Source organism: Accipiter gentilis, chromosome 35 (genome assembly GCF_929443795.1).
Source record: "Accipiter gentilis chromosome 35, bAccGen1.1, whole genome shotgun sequence".
In the NCBI taxonomy this organism is placed as follows: Eukaryota; Metazoa; Chordata; class Aves; order Accipitriformes; family Accipitridae; genus Astur; species Astur gentilis.
The window spans coordinates 9,950,518-9,967,030 of record NC_064914.1 but is presented as its reverse complement, the minus strand read 5'-3'; the positions used below and the strand labels follow the sequence as shown (position 1 = coordinate 9,967,030).

At 65.1% G+C, this 16,513-nt stretch overlaps 2 protein-coding genes across 2 annotated transcripts; one reads left to right on the top strand and one right to left on the bottom strand.

Annotated features, from left to right (window-relative positions):
* Positions 1 to 60: 60 nt before the first annotated feature.
* On the bottom strand, positions 61 to 8,862 carry LOC126034623 (uncharacterized). The gene is made up of 3 exons (XM_049792550.1): positions 8,635 to 8,862; positions 3,674 to 3,963; positions 61 to 3,234 (listed from the first exon to the last, which is right to left on the bottom strand). Exons 1-3 carry the CDS (start codon positions 8,860 to 8,862, stop codon positions 2,271 to 2,273), a joined length of 1,482 nt encoding a protein of 493 aa, XP_049648507.1. The 3' UTR covers positions 61 to 2,270.
* On the top strand, positions 7,704 to 16,388 carry ZBTB4 (zinc finger and BTB domain containing 4; the record flags this gene model as incomplete). The annotated part of the gene is made up of 3 exons (XM_049792549.1): positions 7,704 to 7,797; positions 9,589 to 9,665; positions 13,524 to 16,388. A coding segment is annotated over exon 3 (2,850 nt), but the record flags the coding sequence as incomplete, so codon positions are not given.
* Between the last annotated feature and the right edge of the window lie 125 nt (positions 16,389 to 16,513).

The following is a 16,513-nucleotide window of genomic DNA, read 5'->3' as shown; positions in this document are numbered from 1 at the left end:
AGGGGGCGTGGTCAGAGCGTACCAAGCGGTGGAGCGGTAAAGGGGGGGTGGTAGGGAGGCGCGGAGCGGGGAGGGGGGGATGGTGGGATAGAGGGGGTGGGGAGGGGAGGGGGAAGCTGACTCCGTTAGCGTTCCGTGGGGACGCGGCGGAGGGAGGGGGCGATTGCTCTGTGGAACACCGAAGGGACGAACCTCCGGCGGTCTCCCCCCCCCTACCGCGGTGGGATCGGTTCATGAATAATTTATGAAGCGATGCGGCGGAAAGCCCCGCCCCCAACGCCCGAGCACTCCGAGTCCCGCCTCCGAGGGCCGAGCGCTGCCGGAAGCTGCCGGAAATTGCCGAAGCCACCGGAGTTTTCCGAAGCGTCGCCGGAAGTAAACGGAGATTGCCGAAGCGGCCGGAGATTGCCGAAGCGCTCCTCCAGACCGCGGCCTGCGCCGCCGCGGTGTTGCCCGCTCGCCCCGCCCGCGCCGCCTGCTCCCCGGCCCGGCCACCGCCGCTGGGAAAGGCCGCGGCTTGGGCCTACTCCCGGGCGGCGGAGGAGGTGCGAGCCCGGGGTGGTGACAGCGGCCTCAGGGACGGCGGGAAAGGGTCTGGGGTAGGCGGGAGGGGTCGTGGATGGTGGGAGAGGCTGCAGGGAGTGGGGGGCGTTGGGACGGGGGGAGCAGAAGGGTTTGGGGGCCATTAGGGACAGGGAAGGGGGATTGGGGGGGAACAGGAGGATTTGGGGGCGGGAAGAGGCAGGAAAAGGGAGTTTTGGGGGCAGCAGGAGGGTTGGGGGTGCAGTTCGGGGCAGGGAAGTCATATTTAGGGGAGCAGGAGGTTTTGGGGTTAGGGAGGCTTGTTTTGGGGGAGCAGGAGGGTTTGGGGTGGCAGCTAGAGGCAAGGAGGGGGGATTTGGGGGGAGCAGGACGTTTTGGGGGACAAGGAGGGGGTGTTGGAGGGTTTGGGGAACAGGAAGGTTATTTTGGGGGAGCAGGAGGGTTTGGGGGGTGCAGGAAGGTTTGAGAGACAGGGAGGGGGTATTTGGGGGGCAGCTGAAGGCAGGGAGGGGGTATTTTGGGGAGCAGTTAGGTAGTGGGGGGGGACAGAGAGGGGTATTTCGGGGGAGCAGGACGGTTTGGGGGGTCAGGGAGGGGGTATTTCAGCCCCCTGTCACTAGCAGGGTCTCCGTGTCACTAGTGGGGTCCACGTCACTCCATTCCCTGTCACTGGGGGGGGGGGGGTGTCCCCCAGCATTGGTGGCGTTTCCGACCTGGTGGGATCTTGTCACCGTCACCAGTGGGGTCCCTGTGTCCTGAGGTCCACAACCTGGGAAATTGTGGGGTACAATGGGACCTGGGGGTGGGTACAACAGCACCCTACAGCTGGCAACACGACTGGGGACGTCGGGGGGCACAAGAGCTCGTCACAGAGGTGTGACGGGGGGCACGCCTGGGACGATGGTACAGCAGCGCACAGGCAGTGAGGTTACACAGCGAGGGACACGCTCGTCCCTGGGGCGTGCAGGCACACGGTGCCGCTTGTGCGGCACAGCCTGACGTACAGCAACACCGTGTGCAACACAACGCAACCCCGTGACACCGTGCAACATCATGACACACAACACAGCCGGCAATGCCACACAACGTAGCTTGACGTGCAACACAACCTGTCGTGCAACACAACCTGTCATGCAACACAACCTGCAACAGCTTGCAGCACGCCCTGACACACAACGCAACCCACAACGCCACACAATACAGCCTGACGTGCAGCACAACCCACAACTCCACGCAGCACGGTATGATGCACAACCACAACACTGTGCAACACAACCCGCAATGCTGTAATGCACAGCCTGAAGCACTGTGTGACATGCAACACAACCTGTGACGCTGCAACACAGCCCGATGTGCAACACAACCTGCAACACTGTGATGCACAGCCTGATGCACAACACAGCCCAACGTGCCGTGCAGCACAGCCCAACACACACGCAACCGACAATGGTGTGCAGCACAGCCTGACATGCAACACAACTTGCCGCACAGCGTGACCTGCAACACCATGCACCATAGCGGGACACACGACACAAGCCACAACCCCACAAAGCACAACCTGCTGTACAGTACAGCCTGCAACCCTGTGCGGCACAATCTAACATACAGCAGTATACAACACCAAGCAGCAGCGCAGCCTGACACACAACGCAATCCACAACACCCTGCAGCACAACCTGATGTACAACACAACCCCGAAGACTGTGCAACACAGCCTAACGTGCGGCTCAACACAGCCTGACATACAACACGACCCGCAACACCGTCCAGTGCAACCTGACGCACAACACAACCCATGACACTGAGCACCACAGCCTGACACACAACACAACCCCACGCAGCACAGCCTGATGTACAACACAGCATGCAACACTGTGCAACACAGCTTGACGTGCAACGCAACCCGCAACACTGTACAGCACAGCCTGACACACAACACAACCCGTGACACTGTGCACTACAGCCTGACACACCGCACAACCCTCGACGCTGCGCAGCACAGCCTGGCATACAACACAGCCTGCAATAGCGAGCAGAACAGTCTGATGCACAGTATAGCCCACAACACCGGGCAGCACAGCCTGACGCGCACCACAACCCACCACACAACAACGACCCACAACACTGTGCAGCACAACGTGATGTACATCACGACCCGCAACACCATCCAGCGCAGCTTGACGTACAGCACAACCTGCTGCATGACACAACCTGCGACCATGTTCCACAACCAACCACACAACACAACCTGCATGTGCAATACAACCCACTGCACAGCACGACCCGCAACACCGTGTAGCACAGCCTGACGTGCGACACGGCCTACAACACCACGCGGACCACACTGACGTACAATACAGTCCACAACACCGTGCAGCACAATGTAGCTGGCAATACGGTGACAACGCGACACAACATGATGCAACTCGTGACACGGTGCAATGCCGGGAACATGGTGCTACAACTGAGGCCCCAACACACACACAGACACCCACGCGCTGAGCTGTGGTCTGTGGTACGCCCAGCCCTGTGCGTTGTGTCAGTGGTTGCGTACCCCGTGTGTGCTGTTGTGTCCATGGTTGTATCCCCAGTTGTGTCCACGCTTGCGTCCGGTCATCTCTCAGTTGTGTCCCCCGTTGTGTGCTGTTGTACCCCGGCTGTGTCCGTGGTTGTGTGCCACTGTAGCCCCAGCTGTGTCCCCCGGTTGTGTCCCCAGTTGTGTCCGGCTGTACCCCTGCTTGTGTCCCATGGTTGCACCCCAAGTTGCCGTACCCAGAGTTGTGTCCCCCGGTCGTGCCCCGAGTTGTGTTCTGCTGTACCCCCGGTTGTGTCCCACCGACACCCCCATCTGTGTCCCTGGTCGTGCCCCTGGTTGCGTGCTGCTGTACCCCCAGTCGTGTCCGCCGGTTGTGTCCCCCACCTGTGTCCCTGCTTCTGTCCCCCACGTCTGCCCCACTGTGCCCCTGGTTGTGCCCCCAGTTGTGCCCCCCCGACTCCCCGTCTGTGTCCCCTAGTTGTGTGCTGCCGTGCCCCCACTCCGACTGTGCCCCCCAGTTGTGTCCCACCAACCCCCCGACTGTGCGCCCCGGTTGTGTCCCACCGTCCCCCCCCTTGTGCCGCCTGACTGTACCCCCGGTTGTGCCCCCGGTTGTGTCCCCCTCGCCGTCCCCCCGTCCACGTCCCCTCGTCTCCCCGTTCCTCCGCCGTCACCCCCAACGGGGGGACGCACACCCGGTTTCCCCGTCGTCCCCCCCCGTGTCCCCCCCGTGTCCCCCGTGGCGTGGGGCGGGGGGGGGCTCCCTCCCACCCGGGGCCCAACGGCGCCGCCTCCATCTTGTGCCGCCGCCGCCGCCGCCGCCGTCGCGACATCAACCGGCCCCGGGACAGGCCCCGGTAACGACCCCCCCGGCACCGGGACCCCTGGGGGGAACCGGGACACTCCCCTGGATCGGGACACCCCCCCCCCCCGACACCCGCCCCTGGGGGACACTGGGACCCCCCACTCCGTATCGGGCCTGTCACGGGATCGGGACACCCCCCCCCAACCCGGTACCGACCCCCCCCGGTGAACAGGGGGGTCCTTACCGGCCCGATGACCCCCTCAGCCCCCCCCATTGCCCTGGGTACCCGCCCACCCCCAAAATGCCCCCGCCGGGACCCCCAAAGTGCCCTGGGATCCCCCAAAGTGCCCCGCCCCCCTGCAACACCCTCCCATGACCCCCCCCCCGCGCCCCCAAAATGTCTCTACCCCACCCCGGGCCCCCACCCTGGACCCCCCCAAAAGGCACTCGCCCCCCAAGACCCCCCTGCACACCCCCCCAAGTGCTGCTGGGATGGGGGGAGTCTGAACCCGGGGGTTTCGGGGGGGTTTTGGGGGGCAGCCGGGTACGGTTGTGCGTGTGCGACTGTTGGGGGGCTGGGGGGGTGCGGCTGGGTGTTTGTGCGGGCGGTTGCGTGTCGGTGCGCGGGCGGGTGTGGGGTGTGCGTCCGTGTGTCGGTGTGCGGGGCGGGTGTCCGTGTGCGGTTGTGTGCGTCAAGTGTCCGTGTGCGGTTGTGCAGCCATGTGCGGTTGTGCATCCGCGTGTGGTTGCGGGGGGGTTGTTTGTCCGTGTGCGGTTGTGCGTCCGTGGGTGGTTGTGTGTGTCAAGTGTCCGTGTGCAGTTGTGCATCCGTGTGCCTCCGCGAGTGCGTCATGTCCGTGCGTGGTTGTGCATCTGTGTGTGATTGTGTCAAGCGTCCGCGTGTGGTTGTGTGTCAAGTGTCCGTGTGCAGCTGTGCATCTGCATGGCATCATGTGTGGGTCGTGTGTCCATGTGTCGTTGTGCGTTGTGTCCGTGTGTTGTATCCGTGTGGGGTTGTGCATCCGCATGTCGCTGTGTGTGTCAAGCGTCCGTGTGTGGTTGTACATCCATGTGTGATTGTGAGCGTGTTTTGTCCGTGTGCAGTTGTGCGTCTGTGCGTGCTTGCGTGTCGTGTCCGTGTGTGGCTGTGTGTGTCAAATCTCTGTGTGTGGTTGTGTCCACATGTGGTTGTGAGTGTCACGTGCCCATGTGCGATTGTGTGTCCGTGTGTGTTGTGTGTTGTGTCACGTTGTGCACGCGTGTGAGGGGTGTCAGGGTGAGGGTGTGAGCGCCGGTTGTACCATTGCGTGTGTGTCAGTCTACTGGCACAGGCATGAGACACACGTGTGCGATGGTTGTGCACTGCGTGTGCGTGCAGGGTGCATTCACGTGCTTGTCAGCGTGCAGGTGCAGGTGCTGCGCGCCTGTAGCGTGTGGCACACACGTGTGTGCAGGGTGTGAGCACAGTCTGTGTGTGTGCGTGGGGGTCACGCGTGTGTGCACACGTGTGCAGACATGACGCACGTTTGCTCTGTGCAGGGTGTTTGTGTGCGCTGTGGGTGTTGTATGCGTTGTGTATGTGCGCGCACGGGGGGGTGTGCAGGTTGTGTATATGCGTGTGCTCTGTGCGTGTGTGCTGCGGGTGTTCTGTGCGTTGCGTACATGCGTGGACTGTGCTGGGGGTGTGCACACGCCGTGGGTGTTGTGTACGTGCTGTTGTGTGCAGTGCGGGTGTTGTGTGCGTTGTATACGTGTGTGTGCTCTCTGGGTGTGCTGTGGGTGTTGCGTGTGTTGTGTACGTGCTGTTGTGTCCAGTGTGGGTGTTGCGTGCGTTGTGTACGTGTACGCACTCTGTGTGCGCGCACTGTGGGTGTTGTGCACGTTGTATATGTCCGTGCACCATGGCTGTTGTGTGTAGCACAGGGGTTGTGCACGTGCACACACGGAGCACGTGTGCAGCGCGGGTGTTGTGTGCTCTGTGTGCTCTGTGCATGAGTGTGCAGTGCAGGTGTTGCGTGTGTTGTGTACGTGTGCACAGTGCGGGTGTTGTGTGCGTTGTGTACATGCACGCGCTACGTAGGTGTGTGCAGTGCAGGTTACATGCGTGTGCGTGTGTTGCGTGTGTGCGTGCCGTAGGTGTTGCGTATGTTGTGTATGTGCATGGACTGTGCATGCTGCGGTTGTTGTGTGTGTTGTCTATGTGCTGGTGTGTCCAGTGCAGGTGTTGTGTGTGTCATATATGTGCAAGTACTCTGTGCACGCGTGTGCTGTGGGTGTTACGTGAACGCTGTGTGTGTGCAACACGGGTGTTGTGTGCGTTGCGTGCGTTGTGCATGCGCGTGCACAGTGTGTGTGTGTGTGGTGCGGGTGTTGTATATGTCCATGCGCTGTGGCTGTTGCGTGTTCAGTGCAGGTGTTGCGTGTCTGCTGTGGGTGTTGCCTATGTGCACAGACTGTGCTGGGGGTGTTCGTGCACAGCGTGGGTGTTGCACGCACTCTGTGTGTGTGCGCGCTGGGGGTGTTGTGCACGTTGTCTATGTCCACGGGCTGCGTGCTGGGGGTGTTCGTGGATTCTGTGTGTGCATGCACTCTGTACGCGTGTGTAGTGCAGGTGTTGCACGTGTGGCACGTGTGCACCGCCTGGGCACAGCGTGCACACACCGGAGATGTTGTGTGTGTTGTGTACACGCGTGGACTGCGCGCGCGGCGGTGGTTGTGTGCGTTGCGTACGTGCTGGTGTGCACAGTGTGGGTGTTACCCGTGCTGTGTACGTGCGCGTACTCCGTGTGTGTGTGCAGCACGGGTGTTGCCCACGCTGCAGGTGTGCACGGACCGTGCACGGTGCGCGCACGCTGTGGGTGTTTGCCTGTACGTTGTGTACACGCTGTTGTGTGCAGCGCAAGTGTTGTGTGCGTTGTCTACATGCATGCACGGGGTGGGTGGGCGCGGTGTGGGTGTTGTGCACGTTGTACGCGTGCATGTGCGGTGTGTGTGTGCTGCGGGTGTTGGGTACGTCGTACCCGCGTGTGTTCTACGGCTGGTGTGTGCAGTGCAGGGGTGCGCGTGCACGAGCCGGGGCTGCTGCGCGTGTTGCGGAGGTGTGCGCGCTGGGTGTGCGTGTGCGCAGCGCGGGTGTTGCACGCATTGCGTGCGCGTGCGGCCTGTGCGTGGTGCGCCTGTGCGTACCCCCGCCGCGTCACACACGTTACACGCGCGCACCCGCCGTGCCGTGCACCGCCTGTCCCCCCACCGGCTGGGTGGGTGGGTGGGTAGGTGGGTGTCCGCACGTCCCCCCCCGCCTGCTGCACCCCCCCTTTTCCGCCTGTACACGTGTGCGACTGTAGCCTGCGTCACCCCGACCTGCGGGCCGAGGGGTGTCCCCAGCCCCTCGCGCACACTCGGGGAGCGCGGTGACACGTCCGTCACCCGTGTCCGCCTGTGTGCGTCACCCACCTGACCCCACCCTCGCACACCCCCCCCAGCCTCCTCCGCTGCTGCCTGTTCCTTTAACAACACCCGACGCAAGGGCTTGTGGTAGGAAGGGGGCCTCGTGACATCACTCCCAGCCCAGCCAATGAGCATCCAGGTGAGCCCTGACGTCTGCATTCCCCGCTATTCCATTGGCCCACGGGGGGTGTGACATGGGGCGGGGTCCCCCTTTTACTCTGCTCCCTCATTGGCTGCAGGTGAAAGGTCTTTCCCCTGGCAGGACCTTGGGGGGGGAGGGGGGGGTTGTTGGGTGGGGGGAGGGGTGTTGGGGGGGTTGTTTCCATGGCAACAGTTGGGTGACATCTTCCCCCCCCCCCCCATCACCACGGTGTCCTCCATCACCGGGGATGCCACCGCCTGTTGCCTCTCGGTGACGGTGACGTCCCCGTCATCGCCGGATGGAGGTTGTCAGGCGTCTCCGGTGGTACTTTGGCGGGGGGGGTGGGGGGGGCAAGAAAAGGCAGGGAGGTGTTGGTCCCCCGCTGGTGACACTTGGGGTCCCCTCCCCGGTGACCCCCGGGGTGGGTGGGGAAGGGGGACGAGGGGTGTCCGGGTGTTTCCTTGCGGGGTTGTTCCGGTTGACGGAGGGTTTCCGGGGTGGGGGGTGGAGGGGGTGTGGATGGGGGAGGGGGTGTGCATGGGGAAGGGGTGTGGGGGGGGGTGTGTGGAGGGGGCGTGTGCATGGGGGGGGTCCCCTCCACCTGTGCCCCCCCCGTCCCTCTAGGCCTCCAGCTGTAGCCGCTGCGTCAGGTTGTTCCCCTCCCCCTTGACACCACCCCCGCTGTCATCGGCTGTACCCAGGGTGTCCCCTCCCCTGCCCCGTGTCACCTCCTGTCCGACTGTACCCCCCACCCCTGCTGCGGCCCCTCCCCACGACCCACTTGGCACAACCCCCCCCCCACCCCCCCGTCAGGCGGTGCCTCCCCCAGCCCCACAACTGTACATCCCCCCCCCCCCCGCCCCCCAGTTGCATCTGCCTGTGTGGGACACATACACCTTCGTGACATCACTGTGATGACATCACACCATAGCTGACATGCACCCCCCTGATGACATCACGTCCACACATCCCAGGAGAGTTTTACCCGGCTGTACCCAGCACCGTGGGGCACAGTCAGCTTCCCCCCTCCCAGTGACATCACGCTTGTCTCCCTTGCGGTGATGATGACATCATACTGTACGTCACGTCCCCGGTCCCAACCTCCACGACACTCCCATGACATCACGTGTCCCATGTCAAGTGATACCCAGAGACGCACACCCCTGCTGCCATTTTGTCACCCGCTGCTATTTTGTCACCCATTGCCATTTTGTCACCTGCTGCTGCCACTTTCTCGCCCATCACCATTTTGTCACCCGTTGCCATTTTGTCACCCGCTACCGTTTTGTCACCCACCACCATTTTGTCACCCTCTATTTTGCCACCGCCTGACACTTTGTCATCCTCTTCCATTTTGTTACTCGCTACCATTTTGTCACCAGCTGTCATTTTGTCACCCGCATGCACACACGTTGTACCACCAGACTGTGACCCGCTTGTTGCCTCCAACTGTAGCTTCCCCCCTCCACGATGACCAACTGTTGCTGGCACAGCCGGAGACAGGAGCCAGGACTGAAGTGCCCCTGCCTGTCCCTGCCTCACTACAGCCACGGGTGGCTGGTGCGGTGATTGTGTGCTGTAGTTGTGTCACACCTTGCACACCTGTGGTTGTGGTGTGACGTGGTTGGGACACCTCTGGGAACCACGGGTGTACCAGGAGACACTTCTCTGCCTGTACCTGCCTCGCTTTATCGCCTCTCCGACTGTAGCCAGGCTACACCGCTCTGCCTGTACGCGCCTTGCCTTATCGCCCCTCCGACTGTAGCCAGGCTACACCGCTCTGCCTGTACGCGCCTTGCCTTATCGCCCCTCCGACTGTAGCCAGGCTACACCGCTCTGCCTGTACGCGCCTTGCCTTATCGCCCCTCCGACTGTAGCCAAGCTACACCTCCTTCCCATCTCTGCCTGGGAGGGATCCTGACTCTGTCGTCCGCCTGTTGCTGCCCGACAACAGTCATGCGGCCGGGTGTTTCCCAAGCACCCCATCTCCCCTACCCATCCTCCATCCCGGGGACCCCCCCGTCTGGGTGTTCCTGCCTGCGCCCCCCCTCCTCGGCACCCTGGGTACCCCCGTGTCCGGGTGTACTGACCCCGCTCCGTTCCCGCCCCCCCCAGGAGGCCCTGCCGGCTGTGACCCCCCACCGAGGACCCCCGGAGCAGCAACACCTAGTCCATGAGGCCTCCGCTCACAGGTAGGCGCTGTTGCCGTGGCAACCCTGCCTGGGCAACCCCCGCAGCTCCATGGCGACCTGCCTGACCTAGAACCCCTCCCATCGCCACGGCAACCCGTGGGATCTAGAACCCCCCGCCACCGTGGCAACGGGTTGGATCCTGCCCCACGGTGCTGTGCGGTGATGCTGGGAGTGGCAGATCCTGCCCCGTGGTGATGTGGGGTGATGCTGGGGGGCCGGATCCTGCCCCACGGCGCCGTGGGGAGATGCGGGGGGGGCCGGATCCTGCCCCACGGTGCCGTGGGGAGATGCGGGGGGGCCAGATCCTGCCCCACGGTGCCGTGGGGAGATGCTGCGGTCCAGATCCTGCCCCACGGCGCCGTGGGGTGCTGCTGTGGGGCCATGGGGTGCGGGGACCGGATCCCAGGGTGCTATGGAGCACGGGGCCCAACTCCTGCAGGGATTCGGGGCGACGGGGGGCCGGATCCGGCGTCGCCGTGGGGCGCGGGGGGCCGGATCCTGGCCCGGGCGGCGACGCTGGCCCCGGTCCCGGGTGGGCGATCGGCCAAGGCGGCTTCGGCTCCTCCGACGAGCTGGGGCCTGGAGGGGGGGGCCGGGGGGGGGGGGAAGGATCCGGCCGCTGCGCACATCCGGGATCTCCCGGGATCCGGGGGGGGCCGCACCCTGCACCAGGTAGAGCCAGGCCCCCCCCAACCCCCTTCCCCCCCCCCACTGGATCCCTGGGGATCCCAAGGGCCGGGGGTGGATCCTGGAGGGAGGGGGCAGCTGGGCTGAGAGGGATCCCATGGGATGGGGGGGGGGAGATCCCAGCTGCAGGGCGGGCAGGATCCCTGCCTGGATGGGATCTGGGATCTGCCAGGATCTGTGGGGCTGGAGCTGAGCTGGGCTGGAGCTGGGATCTCCTGGGATCTGTGGGGCTGGATCCCAACTGGGACGGGTCTGAGATGTGCCAGGATCCATGGTGCTGGATCCCAGCTGGGATGGAGCTGGGATCTGCCAGGACCTGGGGGGCGGGATCCCAGCTGGGATGGAGCTGGGGTGTCCTGGGATCTGTGGGACTGGAGCTGAGCTGGGATGGAGCTGGGATCTCTCGGGATCTGGAGGATTGGATAAAGATGGGGATGGGTCTGGGATCTCCTGGGATCTAGGGGGTGGGATGTTGGCAGAGATGGAGCTGGGATCTGCCGGAATCTGTGGGGCTGGAGCTGAACTGGAATGGAGCTGGGATCTTCCAGGATCTGTGGGGCTGGATGCCGGCTGGGATGGATCTGGGATCTCCCAGGATCTGTGGGACTGGATACTGGTGGAGATGGAGGTGGGATCTCCTGCGATCCATGGGCCTGGAGCTAAGCTGGGATGGGTCTGGAGTCTCCTGGGATCTGCAGGGCTGGGGCTGAGCCACGATAGATCTGGGATCTCCCAGGATCCGTGGGGCTGGGCATCGGTTGGGCTGGATCCTGGATCACCCGGGGCCTGTGGGGCTGGAGCTGAACTGGGGTGGAGTTGGGATCTCCTGGGATCTGTGGGGCTGGATCCCAGCTGCAATGGAACTGGGATCCTCCCAGATCCGTGGGGCTGGAGCTGAGCTGGGATGCAGCTGGGATCTCTGGTGATCCGTGGGGCTGGATCTCAGCTGGGATGGAGCTGGGATCTCCCAGAATCCGTGGGGATGGATATAAGTGGGGCTGGAGCTGGGATCTCCTGGGATCTGGGAGGCCGGATGGTCCCGGGGTGGATTTGGGATCCCCGGGGCCCCGGGTGTCTGGCTGTTGCCTGCAAAGGAGCTGGGATCTGCCGGGATCCATGGGGCTGGATCTCGGCCATGGCAGAGTGGGGGGGGAGCTTGACCTTGGGGGGATCCCATGACCCCTGGGGGATCCCTGGGGGGATCCCATGAACTTGGGGGGGGATCTTGTGATCCTGGGGGGATCCCTTGGGGGAATCCCATGAACTTGGGGGGATCCCATGATTGGGAGGGGCTCCCTTGGCCCTTGAGGGGGGTCCCCATGATCTTGGGGGGATCCCTTGGCCCCAGGAGCCATCCCAGACCCCCAGAGGTGCCGTGGGGCAGAGCAGGGAATGCTGGGAAAGGTGGGGGGTGGTCTGGGAAGGGTCGTTAGGAGGGATCCAGTAATGAGCTGGGGGGGGGAGGATCCTGGGGGTGGGGGGCAGGAGAGGGGTCCTAGGGGGTAGGGGGGGCAGGTTGGGGGGCAGCATGGGGGCTAGTGGGGTTGGGGGGGGCAGGCTCTGGGCTGGCTGTGGGTCACGCTGTGGGGCAGCCCTAGGGATGGAGGTACCGTGGGTCACGCCGTGGGGCAGCCCCACTGCCATAGGTCATGCTGTGGGTCACGCTATGGGGCAGCCCCAGGGATGGAGGTGCCATGGGTCGGGCCACGGTTCAAGCTGTGGGGCAGGCCGTGGGTCACACTGTGGGTCGGCTGTCGTGCCGTTCGTCACGCCGTGGGTCACGCCACGGGTGACACCGTGGGTCGGGCTGTGGGTGACACCGTGGGTCATGCTATGGGGCAGCCCCCGCCCTGCGGGTGGCACTGTGGGTCGTGCTGTGGGTCAGGGGGTGACGCCGTGGGCCACGCCACGGGCAACGCCGTGGGTCGCACCGTGGGTCAGGCCACGGCTGACCCCGTGGGTCGCGCCGTGGGTCAGGCTGCGGGGGTCACCGTGGGGCGTGCTGTGGGGCAGCCTCAGGCTCGCGGGCGATGCCGGAGGGTGATGCTGCGTGCGGCGCCGTGGGTCGTGCCGTGGGTCGCAGCCGCGGCGGCTCCCGCAGCCATTTTAGCCGCCGGCCGAGGAGGCCCCGACGCAAAATGGCTCCTTGGTGCCGCGGGGGGGGCGGGGGCCAGGACGCGCCGTGGGGCTGGGACGCTGTGGGGCAGGGACCCTCAGCCCCACGGCACGGGGGGGACCCTGCCCTGCCCCGTGGCGTGGGGATGCCCTGCCCCACGGCACAGGGACACCCCCCCACACACACAGCCCCATGGCATGGGGCAGCCTGACCCACAGCGTGGGGGGCACCGGGTAGTTGGGGGGGGGGGGGGTGTCAGTGGACGTGTGGGGCTGGGGGAGCCCAATCCATGGGGCTGGGGGACCCTACTCTGTGGGGCTGGGGGGGGGGGGCACATGTGGGGCTGAGGGAGCGTGATATGTGGGGCTGGGGGACCCGCGAGCTGTGGGGCTGGGGGGGTCCCCATGCTGTGGGGCTGAAGGAGCCCTAAATTTGAGGGCTGGGGGACCCCAATCCATGGGGCTAGGGCTCCCCGTTGTGTGGGGCTGATGGAACCCTAAACTGTGGGGCTGGAGGACCCTGATCTGTGGGGCTGGGGAACTCCTAAAGTGTGGGGCTGATCTGTGGGGGGCTGGGGGACCCTGATATGTGGGGCTGGGTGTGAGGATGCTGTGGGGCTGGGGACCCCCATGCAGTGGGGCTGGCTGGGCCACGGGGGCCCCCGAGGACCCACAGAAGGGACCCCATGGAGGGAACTCAGGTGTCCAAGTGTCCCCAAATAGGGGACCCAGGCGTCCAGTCAGCCCCACAGAAGGGACCCCGGCAGCCGAGAGACCCCATGGAGAGGACCCAGGCATTCAGGTGACCCCCAAAACAGGGGACCCAGGCATCTGAGCCCCCCAAATAGTGGACCCAGGCACCTGGGCGACCCCAAATAGGGGTCCCAGGGGTCTGGCCAGCCCCATAGAAGGGACCCAGGCATCCGGGACCCCCCGAAATAGGGGACCCGGGCGTCCGGGTGACCCCATAGAGAGGACCCAGCTGTCCAAATGTCCCCAAATAGGGGGCCCAGGCATCCGGGCCCCCCATCCCCACTGACTCCCCATATCCCACAGGTGGGCGCCGCGGGGATGGCTCCGGTCGTGGAGGTGTCGGACGCCGGGCATTGCCGTTCGTTACTGGTGGAGTTAAACGAGCAACGGTTGAGGGGCCAATTCTGTGACGTCACCATCATCGCTGAGGACACCAAATTCCGAGCCCATAAAAACGTCTTGGCCGCATCCAGCCCCTTCTTCAAACAAGCTTTGGCCGAAGAACCCACCTGCCCAACCCCTGCCCAAGTTTTGGAGCTTCCCGGTGTCCAAGCCGGCGTCTTCTCCGACGTCCTCAACTTCATCTACAACTCCCGCTTGGCCGTCCCATCGCAGGCAGCTGCCCGCGAGTTGGGCGCCGTTGGCCGACGGTTAGGTATCTCTTGCCTCCAAGGGTTGGAAGTGGGGACCCCCAAGGAGATGAACGGATCTTGGACCCCCCCCGTGACGGGGGATCCCCGCTCACCCGCCGCCCCGGTTGATTTAACCTGCCCGCCGCGGTCGAGCGATACGCCGGCGGTTGCCGAACCGGTGACGGCGTCGCCGTCATCGGCATCGTCGTCATCGTTGCGTTGCGGGTTGTGCGGTCGAGGGTTCAGCACGGCGGCGGCCTTGGGATTACACGCCAAACTTCACCGGGGGCGCCGGGGTTTGGCGTGCCGGCATTGCGGCAAGAGCTTCATCCACGTCAAGAGATTGCAAACCCACGAGGTCCTCTGCAAGGACGGCCATCGCGACGGTGACGCCGTCACCACCAACACCGCCACGCCGACACCGAAACAAGGCAAGAAGGCATTGCTGTTGCGTCACAGGGCGTTGGAGTTGATCCCCGAGCAGGAACCGGTGGTGAAGGTGGTGGACGGGCACGTGGTCTACCTGTGCGGGGTTTGCCAACGCTCCTACATGACGCTCTCCAGCCTGAAGCGTCACGCTAATGTCCACTCTTGGCGACGCAAGTACCCTTGCCGTTATTGCGACAAGGTCTTCGCTTTGGCCGAATATCGCACCAAACACGAGGTCTGGCACACCGGCGAACGCCGCTACCAGTGTATCTTCTGCTGGGAGACCTTCGTCACCTACTACAACCTCAAGACCCACCAGAAAGCCTTTCACGGCATCAACCCAGGGCTCATCTCCTCCGAGAAGACGCCCAACGGCGGCTACAAGCCCAAACTCAACGCCCTCAAGCTCTACCGGCTCTTGCCCATGCGGGCGCACAAGCGACCCTACAAGACCTACAGTCAAGGCTTGGTGGCTGATGGGATCCTCTTGCCGACAGCCAATCCGGTGGAGCCATCGGCGACCGTCGGCGCTTTCCCATCACCGAGACCCGAACCGGCGTCGGTCATTGCCTACGGGCGACCGTCAGCATCGGTCATCGTTCATAGCGGGGCGGCGGCCGCTTCCGTTATCGCCTATAATGGGAGGGCGGGGGAGGCAGCAGCAGTGCCGGCGGTGCCGGCGGCACCGGCGGCGGCGCCGGCGGCCCGGCCGATGAAGAAACAGGTGCTGCGGGATTACATTGAGGCGCAGCGAGCGGCTGGGGAGGCGCCGGTGGGTGATAGTGGGACGGCGCCGACAACCCAACCGTCCCCTGCCGCTGCCGGCACCGGTTCCACCACCACCGCCGGCCGTACCATGACCTACGTGGCCAAACCGGCTTACGTGGGGACGGCGGGGGAGAGCCGGGCGGCACCGCTTTGCCAAATCACCGTCCGTATCGGCGAGGAAGCCATCGTCAAGCGGCGCATCTCCGAGACCGACCTCCGGTTGGAGACCACCGGCACCGGCACCGGCACCACCGCCTCCCCGACTGCTCAGCGTCGCGCCGCCGCCACTGCCGCCTGTTCCCGCCGGAGCGGCGACGATGACAGCGATGCCGAGGACCGTCTTTGGCGCCCATATTACACCTACAAACCCAAACGGAAGACAACCGGCGGCGGTACAACCGGCGGCGCTACAACCGGCAGCACAACCGGCACCGTCAAGGCGAAGAAATCCCGTTGGCGCCGCAAGTTGCGCTCGTTACGGTGGTCGACGGGTGACGGTGACGAAGGTGACGGTGACGCACAGTCGGGGGACGGGCACCGGCGGCGGGATTGGCAACACCCGTGCCGGGTGTGCGGGAAGACTTTCACGGCTTTGAGGAAATTACGGAAACACCAACGGGGACACGAGGGGACGTCCGGCGGGGGAGGGGGGGTGGGTACAACCGGTCCCCCCACCCCCCGCGTGGGACGGCGGCCATCCTTGCGCTTCGCCTGTAGCCGCTGCGCCAAGGTCTGTAAGACGGCGGCGGCGCTCAGCCGGCACGCCAAACGGCATCAGGCGGAGTCGCCGCCGCCATCGCCCGCGTCGCCGCCGCCGCCGACCGTCATCGCCTACACCCCGCCGGCGGTGGCGGGGGTGAAGGAGGAAGGGGGAGGGGAAAAAGGGGGCGTCAGCCCTCCCCCGCCGCCGGGTGACGATGTCGCCGTGCCCCCCCCGATTCCCGGCGACGGGGCCGACGCGGTGACGGGGGGCGAGGGGGTGTCACCGTCGCCGGGTCCCAGCGGGGGTTACCCGGTTCAGGAACAACCTTTGGCTCTACTGAGGCGGGGGGGGGACCCCGAAATCGGGGGAGGGGGAGGAGGGGGAGGGGGGCAAAGGGGGGGACCCCCCCGACCCCCCCCTCCTCCCCCCAGCTTCCCCCTCCCCTACGGCCCCCGGCTGGTGGCCGCGTACCCCTACCCCTTCCCCCTCCCCCTGGCCCTCAACGTGGTGCTCCCCGAAAACGAGGGGTTTTTGGGGGGGGGGAGGGGGGGGCGTCCCCCCTCCCCTCCCCCCCTCCGTACCCCCCACCTTTGGCTTCCCCGGAGGGGGAGGGGAGCGACCCCGGAAAGCGGGGGGGGGGGACTTGAGGAGGGGGGGGGGGGGTGGGGGAGGGGGGTCCTGCCCCATAGAGGGGGGTGGGGGGCCCCATAGCATGGGGGGGGGGGGGCCCTAGAGGAGGTTTAGGGCCCCATAGGAAATGG

Coding starts and splice junctions, on each gene's coding strand:
- LOC126034623 (XM_049792550.1), bottom strand. CDS start 8,862: ATGACAGCTGGTGACAAAATGGTAGCGAGTAACAAAATGGAAGAGGAT. Junction 3,964..8,634: donor GTGACAAAATGGCAGCAGGG/GTGTGCGTCTCT, acceptor GGTTCCCCCCAG/GGGTCCCGGTGCCGGGGGGG. Junction 3,235..3,673: donor AACCGGGGGCACAACCGGGG/GTACAGTCAGGC, acceptor CGGGGGACACAG/CTGGGGCTACAGTGGCACAC.